Genomic DNA, 18,350 nt, shown 5'->3' with positions numbered 1-18,350 from the left:
GTGAGAAGGAAATATCACGATGCAAGTTTACTGTAAAGCCCAGTATTTTCACGATATGATTCAAGGAAAAAATATGTTTTCTGGAAAGATTGCAGGAGTTGACCTTCTGATGTTTTGGTCCCAGCACAGGAGATCAGTGGCTGGGGCATGGCTAGAGAGACCATATAACAATCAAGGGGACTGTGATAAAATGCTCGAAGAGTGATAACAGTCCTCTATGGTTGGTCTTTCGAGCCATGGTCATTGGTTTCACTTCTCACCACGGAGAGGGCCCTCTTCCCTCCCATCAGTCCTCTCCACATCCTGTGGCTGAGCACTAACAGTTCCATCTGGTTGTGTCAGTGCTTCTCATTGTTTGCCCACTAACTATTAATCTCGCATTTGCCTGTCCCTCAACTAAAGAGAGTTTTAGTCCGTGGGATGCATACAATTCAGAGACCAACCGGAGTGGCCTTTTCGGCTACCATAGACAACTTTTTCCCTTCTGCTGGCCCACCGTAGATATTTCCTCACCAGCGACATCTAGCACACTTTACTGGAACTGGACAAAATTACGAAAATTACCATATTGTAAATTCTCCCAACTCTTTGCATTTGCATAATTTATTCACCGTTGCCGCATGCTGTTACTCAACCCGGTAGCAAAATTGACTACCTCTAAAACAAACTGGTGAGTAGTTTTCAAACCCAATTTCTTGATGAATCATTGTATATTTCGTTGGAGGAATGCCCAATTTATTGACGTTTCTTTTTCGAGTCTTTTCACCCTTGTTTTTGATAGTTTGATAAGCGATTACTATGTGTGACGCCCAGTGCTTGAGTCGTGGACCTTGCGTGGACCCTGTGTTTCACACGCTCAAATCTAAGAACTCGTTTGGGAAATGGTGAATATTGATTTCGATTTGATACATTAGGGTCTTTTGATTCGTGTGGTGGTCGTGTATTTGTGATTCATCATTTGTTCTCGTCAAATAAGACAAAGTAATTCAGTGGAATTATTGCTGGTAATGTGTGACAGGTGGGTTTGTGTAAAATTTGAACTCTCTATTCTGTGGCAATTGAAACGAACTGCAGCTATGTAATTGCAGTAATGATGTGATATTATACTTTTAGACCTTTCTTATACATATAGGCCTATATATCTAGGGAGAGAGAGAAATAATGGCTGGGTCTATTGTATTCTAAACTCACCCCGAACTTGAGACACTGAAGTCCCCACCAGAGATATCAGTCTCATCCTGAGATACTGAAGTCCCCACCAGAGATATCAGTCTCATCCTGAGACACTGAAGTCCCCACCAGAGATATCAGTCTCATCCTGAGATACTGAAGTCCCCACCAGAGATATCAGTCTCATCCTGAGATACTGAAGTCCCCACCAGAGATATCAGTCTCATCCTGAGATACTGAAGCCTCTACCAGAGATATCAACGTCTCATCCTGAGATACTGTAGTCACCACCAGAGACATCAACGTCTCAACCTGGAGATACTGTAGTCACCACCAGAGACATCAACGTCTCATCCTGAGATACTGTAGTCATCACCAGAGATATCAGTCTCATCCTGAGATACTATCAAGAGAAAGAAAGACCAGGGACATCGATGACTTGATACTGATTTGTTCATTCATTCCTAAACATTTTCATTCCTAATGTATTCCATATCTTTTTTCAGTGCATGGGGATCTAGCAGGATACAGCCGAAAAATGTTGTGCCATAATTATCCCCCGAGTGTCCGACGGTCACCAAACTCTGCTGGTAGGAGTACAACCCTGACATTCTACACCTTCATCATTTCTATATCATTGACATTTTCTATCGCCTCTGGTCAAACCTGTGCGTCCACTGCGGCCTGTTACCCTGGCTTTGGAAATTTATTAGACGGCATTTCAGAAAATAGCTTTCGGACTTTATCCGTGTCATCAACATGTGGGACCCCCAATGAGACTTTATATCGCCGTTTTTCTCAGACGTTAGATTTTCATGAATATGCGTGCAATCAGACTTCAGGTTTCAATCATCCTGAAGAATTAATGCATGATACTAAAGTCACATCCTTTCCTGGGTTGACGGAAAATACCACAGAAAATGACGTCTTGACGTATTGGCAGTCTAAAAATACCATTTCATCACCAGGAGCAACCCCTACGGAGGAGTTTGTTTCATTAAATCTTACGCATAATTTCTTGATTCGGTCGATCATCGTCATGTTCACTGCACCTCTCGAATTGGAATCTTCGATCGACACCATTGACATGCGACCCGATTCCATCATTTTTGAAAAACAGGACGAATCCAGTGGTGGTTGGTCTCCGTGGAGATACTATGCTGAAAACTGCTCCGAGTCTTTTCCCTCTGTTTTGTATCAAAGTGGCTCAGAGGCGTTCGATTCAACGACTGTTTATTGTGAGGAGAAGTTCTTCAGTACGGACCCCGACTCCAGAGATGCTGGATTCAGACAACAGGTCAGTAGAATCTGTTTTTCTTTGGAAATTTTAGACTTTATAGGGTCCCCCCCCATATGTTCCAAAATACTTTTAAATCAGCCATAGAATTTCAACAACATCAGTGTCCTAGGGTGTTCGGCTGAGAGAGGTGTCCGTAAGGTCCCACTATACTTAATATTTTCCTTTGGCATTGTTATGTTGGCCTTACTTATAGGGAGCGGCCACATTGAAGGACTTGCTGTTTCTTAGTCAGAGTAGACCAGGAAGTATACATGACCAGAACGAAGCAAAATAGGTGTGACGCTCCACCTTGTTCAACCTTGCACTATATTACATGTAGAACACTTTTATCAAATCTTGGGATTAAGACAAGTTTGTTTGAATTGCTTACAAGACTTGTTCTTCCTCTTTCATTTAGAGATAAGCGTAGTTATTTCTATTTGCTGAGATTCCGTTGTAATCTCGATAAGTTTTGTTTATGTCACCAGTGTTTGGGATTGTTGCATATTTCGTACCAAGTCAATAGCGTAGGTGTCCTGGCCGAAGTTCATTTTTAAAAAAAAGGCCAAACAATTTTGCTATGTCGACTCTCCATAATAAGTAATCTTTTAACATGCAGCATTTGATTCTGCATTGACATCTAAGGAGGCTAGCGTACACTGTATATAGTACATGTCCCCACACGTTGTTTGCAAAAAAGACAGACTGTCAGATACAACAGCACTGAACAATGGAATATTATGCCAAAAACTGTGAAAAACTCCTGTGGATAGTTTTTGTCTCATGTAGAATGGGCGTGGTGTCCAAATTGGTAATACATGTAGATGTGACAAGGGAATACCAACTAGTTTGATAAACATCTGAGTTTTGTCTCCCTTCAAGAAACATCATTGAAATATTACTTGCATAAAGAGTGTGACTCATGCATTCATATTTGGTTGAAACACCCTTATAAAGTTACACCCTTCAAAGTTCTAGGAGTTACACCCTTTTAAGGTTACACCCATTACAGAATGATTCACTGTTTCTAAGTGATGATAGCAAAGAATCAAAAGTTTATCCATTTACACATCTTGGTTTTGTCTCAATACGGCCCTGGTTTGCTTTGACCTATCTCGGTCAAATTGCTGCAAAATGGTCATCAGCATAGTTTGATGTACCAGTTCTGAATATGACCCCTTTAACTGTGTAACTGTAAGGTAAGCAAAATAGCAGTGGTCATGTACATGTACTACATTTGTAGTGTAACATTCTGCTACATATAGCGTTCCTTAATCCCAGCATACATAAATTAATCATCATTATTTAATCATGGCCCTAATTATGCTGCATTCACCTCGCCTTGTTTGCATTGATTTTTTCTAGCCAGGGTATCAACACACCAGGTGATATTTGTCTCAAGAGTTTTGATCAATTCCTGTCCATTATTTAAGATATTAGGCTTAAGAAAGAATTTGACACAGATGTGTTGCCACTTTCTATTGTTATGAGAACCTTGAGGAACAATAATGTTTTCCTTCAAGGTTTGAATATTGTCTTTTGGGAACAATTGATTGTCCAATCTAACTCCGTACAAGGACCACTCTGTAATATTTCATTTTGTGTCATCTTTCAGGTTATATTCAACCCGAACCTTGAGTATCCAGACTCCTTCACAAATGACCTGACAACCCAACGCTACTTCCTAACCTCAGCCGTAAGGTTTAGACTCCTCAATCCAGCCGATAAAGACCCAATAAGTTCGTACTACACCATTGCTGACTTGAAGATATCTGGCCAGTGTGGATGCTTTGGACATGCTACAAGGTGTAAAGGACCAGTAAGTTTACTAAATCTCTTCTTTTCTTCTTCTTAGAGCTATTGGCATACTTACGCCTTTTTAGGTTAGGGAGGATGAGTCACGAACATACCTTACTCTTGCTCTTTGTTTGATTTCAATATTCAAACTCAACTTCAAAGAACATGGCAAATTGAAGTAAAGTGACTTGCCCAACGTCGCAAAAAGTAATATTAAAGTGTATGGTATTGAACCACAATGTTCGGTATATGAGTCGGACACAGTACCTGTGCTACTAGGCACTAGGCCATGCTGTACCTAAGATACTGGCCGTTGCCATGCTTGACATTTTTGATTCCAGAATTCTGCTGTGTGCGTCTGCCAACATAACACGACGGGCGATAACTGTGACCAGTGTCTCCCTCTTTATAATAACAAGCCGTGGAAATTGGGCAGGGACGGAGAAAACAATGAGTGTGAAGGTAGGTCGCTAATTATCTGTATTATACATTTGCAATAGCACGTTGTATTATCATCTTCAGATATTTCAAAGTCAGTATGTTTGAAAAGAAGTATGTCCAACTCGTGCAAGGAAATCGTCCCTGGAATAAAGTTTCTTTTCATTGAAGGTCTTTGGTTTCTATAGCCATACTCATTCATCAGTCATCCAACTATTGACGCTGTGTCAAGTTGGCCGAACGGAAACCGTCACCTAATGCATTGCTTTGTTCTTTCCTTCAGTTTGTGACTGTACCGGCCGTGCATCATCTTGCCACTACGACTCGTCAAAGGGTTATGGTGTCTGCGATGGTTGCCAGTACAACACTGCCGGAGACAGATGTGAGCTCTGCGCTGATCAACACTACCTCAATCCCAACTACGGAGCAGCTGACCCAGAGTTCTGCGTTGGTAAGTCAGCATTAAGCAGTTAAGGTCAATCTAAATGTCCCAGTGGCAAAGTTCGGCAACCCTTAAACATTTATTACACAGTGATGTCCTGAGGATGGACCTGATTGGGTAGGAAAATTTGTAATCAAATGTATTTTCATGAGGTTGTTCAGTGTTTATAGTGGTGGTGCTCATTGTCTTATCATTTTCAGCTTGTAACTGTAGCATAGCCGGCAGTGAGCCCAGCTCTGGCCTAAGTTGCAATAACTACACTGGTCAGTGCAGCTGTAAGAAGAACACTATGGGACGAGCATGTGACATGTGCATTGAGAAGACTTGGACTCTACAGGGATCGAACACCAATGGATGCCAAGGTATAAATCTCATCAGATCAGCTCAATGATATTTGCTTTTCTCTACACCAAGATTGTGGCTGTCTCAGAACAAGTATGTTTCACAAAAGAGCAAGATGATAGTCGGTGCTGATGGAGAGAATGTATTAATAAAACAACCTTGACTGCCTGATTCCATGTCTTCGTAAGAATCCTGACAATGCAGTCTTGAGCATAAGACATGCCGTGTTTACATGTATACAAATATGGATTGACAATTCATGCAATTTCTGTAATGTACTACCTTTCCATTACAGATTGCGACTGCGATATTTCTGGCTCCTTTAACAACACAAACTACTGTGACTCAGCTTCTGGGGCGTGCCAATGCAAGTCTCATACAGAGGGATACAAGTGTCAAGACTGTCAGGTGAGATTATGTCCTGTCCAAGCATTTCAGGATAGTGATGCTGGTGCAAATGAATCACCTATTGTGTTTGGTTTACAAGAACAACCTTAACAACTCAACCACTGCCTCCTATGCATTATGTTTTATACTTAAAGCATCTTTTTTTAGGATGGTTACTATAACAAGACTTCTGACAATCCAGATGGATGTGTTTCATGCCAGTGCAATCCTGGCGGATCCCATAATTCCACCTGCGACAAGGCGACTGGACAGTGCCACTGCCGTCCTAACATTGGTGGGAAGAACTGTGACCAACCAGATAACGATTTCTTTGTGCCGAAGTTGGACCATCTGATATATGAAGCGGAGTATATGTCAAATGCTGATGTAAGTGGGCAAGGGGATAAACAACATGTCTATTTCATTATGCTTTAGCCCTGAAAGAACAAAGGATGCTGAGTACCTGCGTTTTGGTGCCTGTCAGAAAGTTGTTTGGCAGTGCGGTTATCTGTTGGCCTCTCCTAATGTTTTTAAAAAGGTTGGTGTTAGGGTTCGACATGATCACTGGCACCCTGGAGTAAACACCTGAAGTACAAAGTGCTGAGTTATTTTATGAGAGGCATGAGAATCTTTGAGAATGATATAGGCTACTTTAAAGCTTTGGAGTGGTAAGAGGCAGTTTGCATAAGTTTTTCTATATACTTTTCATTTCATTTCAGTTATTCATGCTTGTGGAACGCGAGGGTCAAGAGAACCAGTCAGCAACGTTTACAGGCAGAGGCTTCCTAGACCTAGGTCCCAATGATGTCTTCACATTCTCTACAAGTGTGAACGTCCCCGAGACGCAGTTCTATGATCTAGTTGTCAGATATGAGGTAAGCCAACTTCATTACCCAAACGAATATCACATTTCAGTGATCTAGTGGTCTGATATGAAGTAGCAGTCTGAAGCAGGCAAGAACCAGTGGGAATGTAAAGGATCTCATCAGGAGGTAGTAGATATTAGCTCTCTTTGCCATAATGAAAAACCTCTTTACTATAATTCCAGTCGAGCCAAACATGGAACAATGTCCTCCTGACTATCTCCACCACTGACCCATCACCTTATTACTGTGGGAGAGTGCCAGAAGTGTGGACCACCAAGCCTAAAACTGCTAAGGCAAATGCTGCTTACAAACAAGGTAACAATTGAACCTCATTCACAGATGAGGCTGTCATTAGCAACCTCATTCACAGATGAGGCTGTCATTAGCAACCTTATTTGCAGGTGGTTGTCATCAGCAACCTATGTCACAGGCAAGGTTGTCACCAGCATTGTACATTGCATTTTCCTGTGGTGCGGATGAATAGAAATAAATGTTGCTGTAGTTATGCATGCAAATTTGCTGAAACTTCACATTTATAGTACTTATTTGTATATCACTCTACATGCTATTCTGTAGACTTCCATCCTTGAGTCTTCAAAGGCTAAGTGTTGACACTTTCTCCATTGCAGGATTTGTAAACTTTGGCAAGGTGTGCCTGAGCAGTGTCAAACAGTACACCATCACCCTGACCTTACCCAATGAAAAGACCAAAACAATGCTGCTAGATTCCGTAAGTATTTTTGGTCAAGTCTCGTATTTGCCTTGTCAAATGAATTTATTTCAAAGCTTTGTGCATGCTGGGATGATATGATATGATTTGGAATAAGATAAAGAATGATACAAGGACCAATGACTTGCTGGTAGTTTTGTTTGCACATATCTCCTGAGTTGACTTTTTACAAATTTCAGCTGGTCATTCTCCCTGACCTCTCCGAGTTGGATGCATACACCACGGCTGACAGCTCAACCCAAGCTGCAATGCAGCAGTGCTTCACAACCATACAGACAGTTGACCATGCCTCAAGAGAATCACTTGGGTGTGGACCATACGAATACTCAATCATGGCTGAATTGTATGGCAGGGCCTTGGGTAAGTGAGATATTGCTATGACGGAACGACAATTGATCTTTTGAAGTCCTTTTATGATCTAACAACTGTCAGAATGTCATAGTGAGACATAAGACCTTGTTTCGAGATGGTTTTTAGTTGTGGTCAACCCCTGGATAGGCATCCGTCTGCTCTTTTCTCTCTTGCTCTGGCTCAGTCACACCCCTAGTCATAATTCACACGCTACTGCATTACAGGTGGATGAAAGTGAAGATTCAAGACTTAGTTTATACAGCTACAGTTAGTGTCAATTTGAATTCCAACATGCCGTCACAAAAACCTGATCTAATTTCTTCTTTAGGAATCAATTCAATTCAATTTCAGCATGTTCCTGTGTTGGTGCTGGCACAATCCTCTTAACTGCCTGTGATCCATTTGGCGGCCAATGCATGTGCAAGACAAACGTCATGGGATTGTCATGTGACACTTGCGACGTCTATCATTTTGACTTCGGCGTGACTAGTGGGTGTAGATCGTGCGCTTGTGATGCCTTTGGTTCGGTGACTCCGAGTTGTGATCGCAAGACTGGGCAGTGTCCTTGCAAAGCTAACGTCACTGGGGAGAAATGTACAAGCTGTATACAGGATCATTATGGACATAGCACAGGTGAGATATGTGCATCCTTTTACATCTTCAAGATTCCACAGTGGCGAGACCAGTGCATGATGCATGTCCAAACATCTTGCAACTTTCGCCTGCCCATAAGTACACTTGGGGTTTAAAGTGGACCCAAGTCACTCTTCCGTCGAATTGCTCATTTGTGCCACAGAGTTGTACCACCTGCATCCCATTGCAGTCACTATGTGTGGATGCCGTGGTCATATAAGCTGGGTCCTGTACTTAGGCCTTTGTATACTATGGAGGGTGCTCGAATCAAGAAGATCAGAATTTAGAATCACTGCAATATTTCAAAGCTATAAACAGATAATCATAAAACAATAAGACTTGACCACAGAGTGTAACATGCATCATGTTCTATATTTCAGGAAATGGGTGTTCTCCTTGCCAATGCCTCCTTCAGTACTCTCTCAACAACACATGTTCTGATGTTGGGCAATGTTTGTGCAAGACTGGGGTCACTGGTCTCGTATGTGATGCCTGCCAAGATGGGTGAGTTGAAGGTCAAATCATGACATTTTAGGGGAAGCTGTGTGGTTCTAATGTGGCTAGCATGATATATGATGACAATTAAGAAGAAGTAGAAGACATGCATTGCTTCCCTTCTCATGTGTTGAAAGCCAACCCCTGGGAAAACCTGCTCCACTGATTTCGATAAATCTTTTGACTTTCCTTTCAGATACGCCCATTTGGAATCTACTGGGTGCACTTCCTGTAACTGTGACACTGTTGGCAGCCAGTCGTCAGTTTGTGATCCGATCACTGGAGAATGTCCGTGTAAGAACCATGCAACAGGAAACAAGTGTGACGTCTGCCAAAGTGGTAAGTGTCGTCATCAACATATCTATAATACCGGCACCAATGTTTGTCCCACAAGTTTGAAATTCTACTTAATTTATCTTTGGTAATCAGAATACCTCTTCATAATGTTCCACAGACATGCATTTTTTGTAAAGATGATACTTGCTTCAATCAGACATATATGAAAGCAAGTGAATACTATTCGGTCCTGTCCTGTCCTTCATTTCATGTACAATGTATTTTATATTTTCCAGGTTATTTTGGTCTTGGCGTCTGGGGTGAGCAAGGGTGTATTGGATGTGTCTGCTCGGGCCACAGCTCGGACTGCACATCTGCCCCGGGTTGGTACAGGAACACGACGGAAAACGGTTGGTCCATGCTCGATCCTAGCAGCATTGATGCTCAGTGGACGGGCGTTGATGGTAGTGGGCTAGCAATCGATGTGACGACGCCTATCCTTGCAGGAGAATCAACTGCACAGTAAGTCAATCCCTGATCTTCCTGAAGTTGCTTGATTATGAAATTGTACCATAAATTGATGAAAATCATATGGTTTGAGAGCCATTGAGATGCCATGTGCACCCAGAATGTCTACCTGCACGATCTTGATCTGGAAATGGACACTCAATGATCAATGATGTCACTCCAACCTGGGATGTGACTGGGGCCTGGGGACATACTACCATGTTGTTTCATGTCCAGGTATCAAATTAAAACAAAGGAAGGTTTGCTCTGATGAATTCATATAATACCATATTTATGGCTGTAGTGATGGACATTGGCTTTGTTGTCTTCGATCCTTTAACTTGCTGGGAGTTTCAAGAATGTTTAGGAATGTCAGGTACAACATGTTTAAAAGGTGTGCTGGTCTCACTCGTCTGGCTTTTATCATGTAACTTTGCTAATTCTCCCTCAGATTCATCATGAGGATCACCAACTCGGCAGAATACATGCTCAGACAACATCTGTACTTCGTAGCTACTGAAGAATTCCTTGGCGACAAGCGCGCCGCCTACGGGCAGACGATAACATTTGCTTTGAAGATTTCTACGGCAGACAATCCAGTCGTGACGACAAAGGGAGATATTATCCTCGAGGGAACAGACACAAACTACATCCTTGTGGCAGAGTTGCCAAGCTTACCTGGGACAACTAGTAGTACAGTTTTTTCAGTGAGTATGAATACTGGTAATATGGTTTAACTTCAGTGATGAACTGGTACAGACCAGACTTGTTTCTATCTTCTAAAGATAGAAGAACCAGAGTCTAGCTAAATTGTGTCTTGTTCACAACATATTCAATAACTCTGATATGCTCTTGGATAATGGTTGTTGTGTGTTCGACGTCTATTATTTTAATTTCAGTTCCAACTTCGTGAAGCTGAGTGGAAGGTCGGCACAACAATGGGACGACAGGCTACTTATACTGACCTCCAGAAAATCCTAACCAACATCAAGGCCATCAAAATCAGAGGAAAATATAGCAACGTAAGTCCTCATGTTTGATATTCATCCAAAGAGATAGAATCACTGGTAACGATTTTCTTACGCACCATGTTCATGCCTGGACATCAGTTGCACTGAATCATGCAGTGACATTGACTGATATTTGTTGCTGCGCTGTTATCTTTTCAATAAACTTCTTCTTTTTCTCAGGATGTTGATTCCTCTACTGACTTGTCCTATGTTGCGATGAATCATGGCGCTCCAAGCCCTACGTCCAATGTCACAATCAACAATGTGGAGCAGTGCTCATGTCCAACAGGTTTTCAGGTAAGTTGTGAGGGGCTTGAGTCCAATTTTCAATGTCACAATCAACACTTGACTGCTACTCACCTGTCACAATCAGTATTTCAAAATTGTACACATGTCTAACTAGTGTCTGCGTAGGTAGTTTGGCCTACATGTACATCGACAATGAATTGTCGATTTTGAATCTGCGTTGACTCAACTTACTTTTACAATTTCAGGGTCAATTCTGTGAAAGTTGCTCAGCTGGCTACACCAGACAAACAGCGAATGGAGGTCCATTTGTATCCTGTGTCCGGTGTGACTGTAACGGACATGCGTCTGCCGATTGTGATCCAGAGTCGACAGTCTGTTCCTGTACCCACAATACATCAGGAGATCATTGCGAGAGTTGTTTGAGTGGTTACTATGGAGACGCAACAGCAGGTACTCCAGGTAGGAGATTATAGTGACATGAAGAATAATGACACAAAACTCATCTCACCTTAAAATGGCGATGACGTAGTTCCTTATGTCAAGTCCACGAGACTCCAATAACCAGCTCAAACAGGGGGATTGGGGCCACGTAGATCTATGTGGTTCGGCCGTGAAGGTGTTAGATGCCACAGAACAAGCCTGGGTTGTGGTGTGTTCTTTGAGCACAGCATTTGTCATCGATATTTTTTAATCATAAATATTTTGAATCACATTTTTGCCATTTCAGGTGACTGCAAGCCCTGTATGTGCCCTAGTAATGTCATCGCCGGTGACATCAATGTGTTTGCCTCCACCTGCAGCCTGGGCTCCTTAGGAGGGCCTATCTGTCAGGGATGTGCCTCAGGTCATACTGGCCAGCAGTGCCAATTCTGTGCTGAAGGATGGTTTGGGCAGCCGTCGAACATTACTGTAAGTTATGATTTCATCCTCATTGGGTAGATGATCAGTTGGTTCTGACCAGAATCTCCATGAATGGGATTGATTACAAGGCTGCAGCCAACAGCTTGTCACAATCTCGCCTTCATCTTACTTTCAGAACAATGGTGGCAAATGTCAACTCTGCGACTGTAACGATCGCTCCAATGTTTGTGACACTGTGACTGGTGAATGCCGAACCTGCGTAAACAACACTGCTGGTCCAAAATGTGAAATCTGTGCCCCCGGTTACTATGGAGATGCCATGACAAACAGTTGTGTCCGTAAGTATGATGAAACGAGAGTTCACGATCTGTGAATGTGTTGTGAAACACAAAATGAGCATTTTATCATCTCCTTAAGAATGGAATTATGAGTGGATTTATCGGTTTACAAAGAGTAAAACATCATGATGTTGCATTAATTCTGTCATGGACTGTTTTTTAGAACTTGCAAGTCTTCACATTCTTTGAAAATGATCTAACAATTCTAGAGATTCAAATTGTGAGTTCCTCGTTATTTAAAGCACTGAAACAATAAACGTTTCCGGTTCTTCATTATGTTAGATACAATGGGCATTTCATGCTGATTAAATCCTTTCTCTCCAGCTTGTGGATGTAGTACATTAGGATCAACTGGCGTCTGTAACCATATAACTGGAGACTGCGAATGCCATCCGAACGTTGAGGGGAAACAATGTGACGAATGCGTAGCCAACTCCTATGATTTCACCAGCGGTATTGGATGCACCATGTGTAACTGCAGCATGACAGGTTCATTTGACCTCAGCTGTCATTTGGTAAGTCGCCCCCATTTTGCTGTATAGACTCCTCGAGTCAATGCATTGGAAGAGTCCATAAAACTGGGGTTGTAAAGGTTGAATAGTGTACGTGGTCAAGTGGTGACCATCGCTAAGGTCACATACCTTGATTTTTTTGGTGCCCAGGTAGGCTACCAGAGAACTACACCATGCAAATGAACACAGTGTTTTACAAGACCACTCACTATTCAGACATGAGAAATGTTTTGCATCAATATTTTGCTCCAGTGATACTTAACTTTACTTTCCGCAGCAATGTGTCTTATGTTGTCATCAGTGCGATATTCAGAATAAGCAGTAGTATTAATTAGCATGTTTGTACCTTGTATTGTCAATTCATGTTATAGGTGACAGGCCAGTGTCCATGCCGGCCTAACGTGATCGGTCAACACTGTGACCAGTGTGCAGATGTCCACTGGAACTTCAACTCAGTTTCAGGATGTGATGGTAAGTTATACATCTCAACTACCCACAGTAATCTTCTTCTGTGTCAGCTTCTGTAACCATCGTACTCTCAGGTTGTGCGGTGCAACAAAATTGGCTGACCGCTTTTGTGAGTAGTATGTTCACTTTAGAAATGATGTTGAGTTTCAGAGATTTCACAGATGATTCCATTTATAATGTGTGTTGTCTATTTCAGCTTGTAACTGTGATGTTCGAGGCACTACAAACACAACACCCATATTTGGGCAGTGTGACCACCTGACCGGGCAGTGCCCTTGCACCAAGAGCTCTATCGATGGCAGACGATGTGAGAAGTGTACGGAAAATTCAAAAGGTAATGCTTTCTTTAATTTTTCATTTGGGGGAAAAAATGTGTTGTCAGTTGGTCTTGAATGATCAAGTAGACCTAGAAATCGAAAAATAAATCTATATGCTGCCCAGCAGTATTGTTTTGGCTCAGTGGGTACAGCAATGTCAAGTTGCAGGAGTGAGTATCAGTGAGTACTTTACCATGACTGTGATAATTACTAATGTCATTGAGATTAAGTCACTGCAATTGCCACATCCTTGGAAGCAACCCACTCATTACTTCAGTTATGCCAAAAACGTATTATCTGCAGAAATAAGTTTTTGGTCACTCCTAATGTATCATAATGTACATTAACATATCATTGTAGGCTTCTTCCCCGCGTGTGAATTGTGTGGCGAGTGCTATCAGAACTGGGAGACAGTCATTTCTGAACTAAACAAGGACATGATGGAGCCATTCAGGGAGACACTAGAAATCTGGACTCATTATGGTGAGAGATTGAAGTCATCTGCCTACCAAGTTGTATTGCTTTTATACTTGTTTCAAATATGTGCATCTGGTACAAGCTGGAGCGGAATGAACTGAATTTTGGTCTTCCCTGACATTTGATGCAAAGGACCAGCTGCTAGAGCGCATCTGTAGAACTTCATAAAAACCAAACCAATTCATAAATTGGCTAAACTTTGTGACAATTTAATTCATACTTCCAGACAACATGACGTTGATGGAGCTGCAGCCAATCATCAACAACCTCAAGACCAACATCTCGAAGGCCGAGGTGGCGATCACGACCATCGGCAACATGAGCACAGAGATCAGTCTTTTGGAGAATGAACATCAGCAGGTTGGTGCATTGGGAGGTTTCATGGACCTCACATTGGGCTATTACCCTGACCTGACTCAATTGGTGGTTTCTTGTATGCAAAAAATGAGGCAGACTGGCCTCATTAGCCTTAGTAAGAACTGCGTCTAGGATGGAGAACTTTGAAATTGAACCAAGTAGTCTGGGCTCATCAGCTGTTCTCTTATATTTCAGATCTTCTCGTCCCTGTACCAGTTTGGAGTGACCCTGCAGACTCTTCAAGGTCATTACAACTCTGTCTATGCCAGACTCCTCAAAACTCTCTCATTTAATGGATCAGTGCCGACAATGGATGGAAAACTAGCAGACGCCAATATGCTAATGAACTTGACCAATGACATGAATATGCAAATTAAATCCAAGCAAGCAGAAGGCAATGCAACATGGCTGAACGTCCAGAAAATTTCAACTGATATTCAGAGTTTGAACTTTAGTACAAATAATCTTTTGATGGTGATATCTATGGCGACAATACATCTTACAAACATTACTAAAACTCGACAAGAAGCTGAATTGTTAGTCGGTTCCTCATTCGAAAACAAATTCCAACAGAACGATTTGAAACTCAAGGCCGTTAACGGATCCATCCAGGTACTTGAAGGTCATGGGAAAAATGTTGCAACCGATTTGCAGCTGACTGAGAGCATCGTAACCCAGGCAGATGGTTCCGCCCAGAATGCCTTAGCAACGGCCAACAGCAAGCGGGAAACAATGAAATCGAAGGTCCTTGAAGGTCAGGTGTGCAAGTACAATGCATCGCAGGTTCAGCAGGCGATGTTGAGGGCGCAGAGTGCTGCGATTAATTACAAGGTAAGCTGCATTTGTTGCTTGCATTTTCTTTAAAATTAATACTTGTATAATTGAGTGCTGATCTGTTTATGCCAATTGAAGTCATCTCAAACTGACAGCCAATCCTTCAGTCAGCTAGGCTATTCCCCAGCTGCAAACGACACATGAGACTGGAGCCTTTCCAGGATTCTGTGCCATTAAGCAACTAGGAGTACGACTCCCCTCTCGATAGGATGCTGGTCTATATTGCTGGTTATAATTCCAAGTTAAGACAAAACTTTTGTAATATATAACTTTTTCATTCGCTTCAGGATACAGCCACAGCTGCAAAAGCAAACATCACACACGTCAATTCAGAAATATCAATGAACCAGAACACACTAGCCATGGTAGCCAATCAAATCACTGAGACAACCAACCTGACCCAGACGATATTAAAAATGGTGCTTCAGCCTGTGGTGGTGATGCAGTATCTCGTGGATTCCATCAGTAGTACCGCCATTGACAAGGAGGATGTGAACAGGACGTATCTGGCTGGGAGTAGTGCGTTGGGGAAGGCAGAAACTGCATTGGCTTTGACACTAAGTGCTGCGTAAGAGTTCTATTTCACCTCGAATTGTATTGCTGTCCGTCATATGAGAAAGAAAGTGACTTAGCATGCCTGTCGCCAGGTTCTAACATATAGGAACTTATAGAGTGGTGCACCTTTTGTAATAAAGGAAGGCTTGTATAAAATTTAAAATATGGCAACTTCTTCTTTTGTGTTTGCCTCATTCACAAGCTGTTGAAAGGGCATCATCGTAGCCTCAGGCATGACACTTGTAGTGGTTTTGTTTCACCTGAGTACCGTGTATGATCATTTTGTCTGAATTGTTGCAGGCACGAAGCAGAGATGGCTCTAGAGCAGGTCCAGGGCATCGAGAACAATCTTGCTGGGGCAAAGCTGAACAGAAACACAACAGGACAACTGCTAAAAGACATCGCAGCAAAGGACACTGAGATCAGTAATGTCATTTCTGTGGTTGGAGCAAAAGCGTCCAGTACCAAAACCAAGGGAATTGAGATGTCAACCATGTTGGGCCACCTGATGGGGGAGATTGCCGCAACTGGACAATGTTTTGGTGACAGTGCTTCTAAGATTTCGTTGGCAAAGAATGAGTCAGAGATTTTGTATCAGAAAGCGTCTGATTACTATAAGGTGAGAATCCCAGAATTTTTGTCATTTCTAAACAGAAACCATGTTTTGAATTCAGCTCCTCTCATGTGATGATCAGTAGTGGCAGAGCTCCTACGTATGAGAAACTTTGCTGTGACAGTAATATTTTATCACAAAACATTGGAGCATATTTCTTTAAATGGAGTCATACCAGCACTGTCCTTAGTATAGATGTCCTGGTTATGGGTCTGCACCAATCTAATTGTTGTAATTGGTTGAAAAATTGGTCTGTTCATTTGTCCTCCCCAAGTCAAGATGAAATACTCTGTTAACATTGGAAGCCAAAAAGATAAAGCATCTACATGTATTAGCTTTTTAAAACTATGCTTTTTCCATTCCAGATTCACAACGAGACAGTCCTTGGTTTAGAAGACTTGAAAAAGAGTACCCCAGTGTTGCAATCAGATGCCCAGTCTGTCCAAGTGGAACTGCAAGCCCAGCAGGCAGAGATGGCAGCACTAAACAACCAGCTGGAGAACGTGCAACAGATTACTAACTTGACCGGTGAGTTTTGCTTCAGACGCTTGCTGAGCTACTTAGTTTAGGGATAGTGAGTGCTATTTTGTCGTGAGATGGAGTCTAGGCAGCCCAGGCTTTGTACATGGCAGGGCATGCATCTATAGTTGAATTAGTAACACAGGGGATCAGTTGGCACTTAGTGCTTTAACCCTTTCTGCTCTTTTCATTTCAGTTCTTCTCGACGATTTCAGCCAACAGAAAACTGACCTCCTGACTTTGGGGAGTGAACTGGGTACTATGGAAACGGAAATCGACAACATCCTAAATTTCTTTGAGGTTACAGATCCTGCCTCATCTAGCTGCACTGATACTCATTCTTGATAAGTTCGAAGACTTTCTTTGCGGCAAATTTATATACTTTTGTAAACCAGTTACTCATTTGGAAACCCTGCTGATCTTCAAATAAATCCAAGACCAGGTTAGATAAAATCAAGTATAGAATCTACAGATTAGGGATTACTTAAAAAAATGGAGTTTTTTATCAGCCTACAATTGGCACCAAAGTCACCCTTACGGTGATGGCATGCAACGTAGTGTATTATATTCTAGATATTGCCAAAATGTAGAATTGCAATACAAATGAAATTCAATAATGTATAGGTTTTTTAGAGAGAATGTGTTAATGAATAATCTCCTTGACTTAGAATGTAGAATTTGAATTTTTGTAGGTTGTTTTATATTTCAAGAGCACATTAAAGCTGGTTTTTGTGTGTGACTTATGATTGATAATGATTTGGTTGTTGAAAATACTTAAGGGCCTGATTCTGACATTGTGACCTGATTGTAATTATTATGTGAAAGTCACATGCCTCTTGTACACTTTTGACATGACTACATGTATGCATCATATGTATCAAAATGTATGTCATGATTACATAGTAGAGAGGCTTCTTTATAGCCTGTATCCTGATTCCACCTTTCCGCACAGATTTCAGATCCAGCAATGATGTAGTATAATGAGAACAGAATAAAAGTATGATTATATCAGTTACGTCTCACATTATTTCATGGGGTTTTATTGAAAATAGAAAATGTGGAGGTGGGCCCTGGTAGGCTAGGCCCCTGACTACAGATTAGAGTCCATTTAGTGGGAAGTGCAATGATAAACTCTGCGATGCGATTTCTCCACCAAACATCATGCAAGATTTTCATTAGAACCTATTGAAAAAAAACACTGCCTATGTGTTTGTTGATGTCTAAGGATGCTGCATATGAAAATTCAGCTCGAAATTCCAACCGCTTCATGGTTTTCCAGACTTTGGGTATTTTTTCTGGAAAAATTTCCTTCAACATCAAATAGTGATCTTGGATCCAGGTCAGTGGTGACCGAAAATGTACATGAATGCATAGGACTGGAACATCTCAAGACCTGGGTACAAGGTATTTTTGAAGTGGCCAGCATCTGCTTATGCTGCATTGTATGATGCTGAAATTTCGATAAGAATGCTTGTTTGGGGGTAAAATTCTTCAAAATATCACGAAAATGATATTCGCTCTCAATTA

The 18,350-nt window shown here is 41.7% G+C and overlaps 2 protein-coding genes across 2 annotated transcripts; both read left to right on the top strand.

Moving 5' to 3' along the window:
• Positions 1-2,257: 2,257 nt before the first annotated feature.
• On the top strand, positions 2,258-4,942 carry LOC135501010 (netrin-G1-like). The gene is made up of 4 exons (XM_064792729.1): positions 2,258-2,467; positions 4,065-4,268; positions 4,588-4,708; positions 4,890-4,942. Exons 1-4 carry the CDS (start codon positions 2,258-2,260, stop codon positions 4,940-4,942), a joined length of 588 nt encoding a protein of 195 aa, XP_064648799.1.
• Positions 4,943-5,415: 473 nt separating this feature from the next.
• On the top strand, positions 5,416-17,168 carry LOC135501009 (laminin-like protein lam-2). The gene is made up of 27 exons (XM_064792727.1): positions 5,416-5,488; positions 5,764-5,876; positions 6,024-6,242; positions 6,575-6,730; positions 6,904-7,036; positions 7,351-7,451; positions 7,631-7,811; positions 8,154-8,435; positions 8,816-8,939; positions 9,127-9,269; positions 9,503-9,728; positions 10,165-10,420; positions 10,613-10,735; positions 10,904-11,020; positions 11,218-11,431; positions 11,700-11,881; positions 12,009-12,171; positions 12,496-12,686; positions 13,055-13,154; positions 13,348-13,485; positions 13,829-13,951; positions 14,172-14,305; positions 14,498-15,133; positions 15,424-15,704; positions 15,992-16,310; positions 16,670-16,832; positions 17,020-17,168. The coding sequence occupies exons 1-27, from the start codon at positions 5,416-5,418 to the stop codon at positions 17,166-17,168; spliced, it is 5,040 nt and encodes a 1,679-aa protein (XP_064648797.1).
• The last annotated feature ends 1,182 nt before the right edge of the window (positions 17,169-18,350 follow it).

This window comes from Lineus longissimus, chromosome 17 (genome assembly GCF_910592395.1).
Source record: "Lineus longissimus chromosome 17, tnLinLong1.2, whole genome shotgun sequence".
Lineage (NCBI taxonomy): Eukaryota > Metazoa > Nemertea > Pilidiophora > Heteronemertea > Lineidae > Lineus > Lineus longissimus.
The sequence above is the reverse complement of the archived record's forward strand: the minus strand, read 5'-3'. Positions and strand labels throughout refer to the sequence as shown.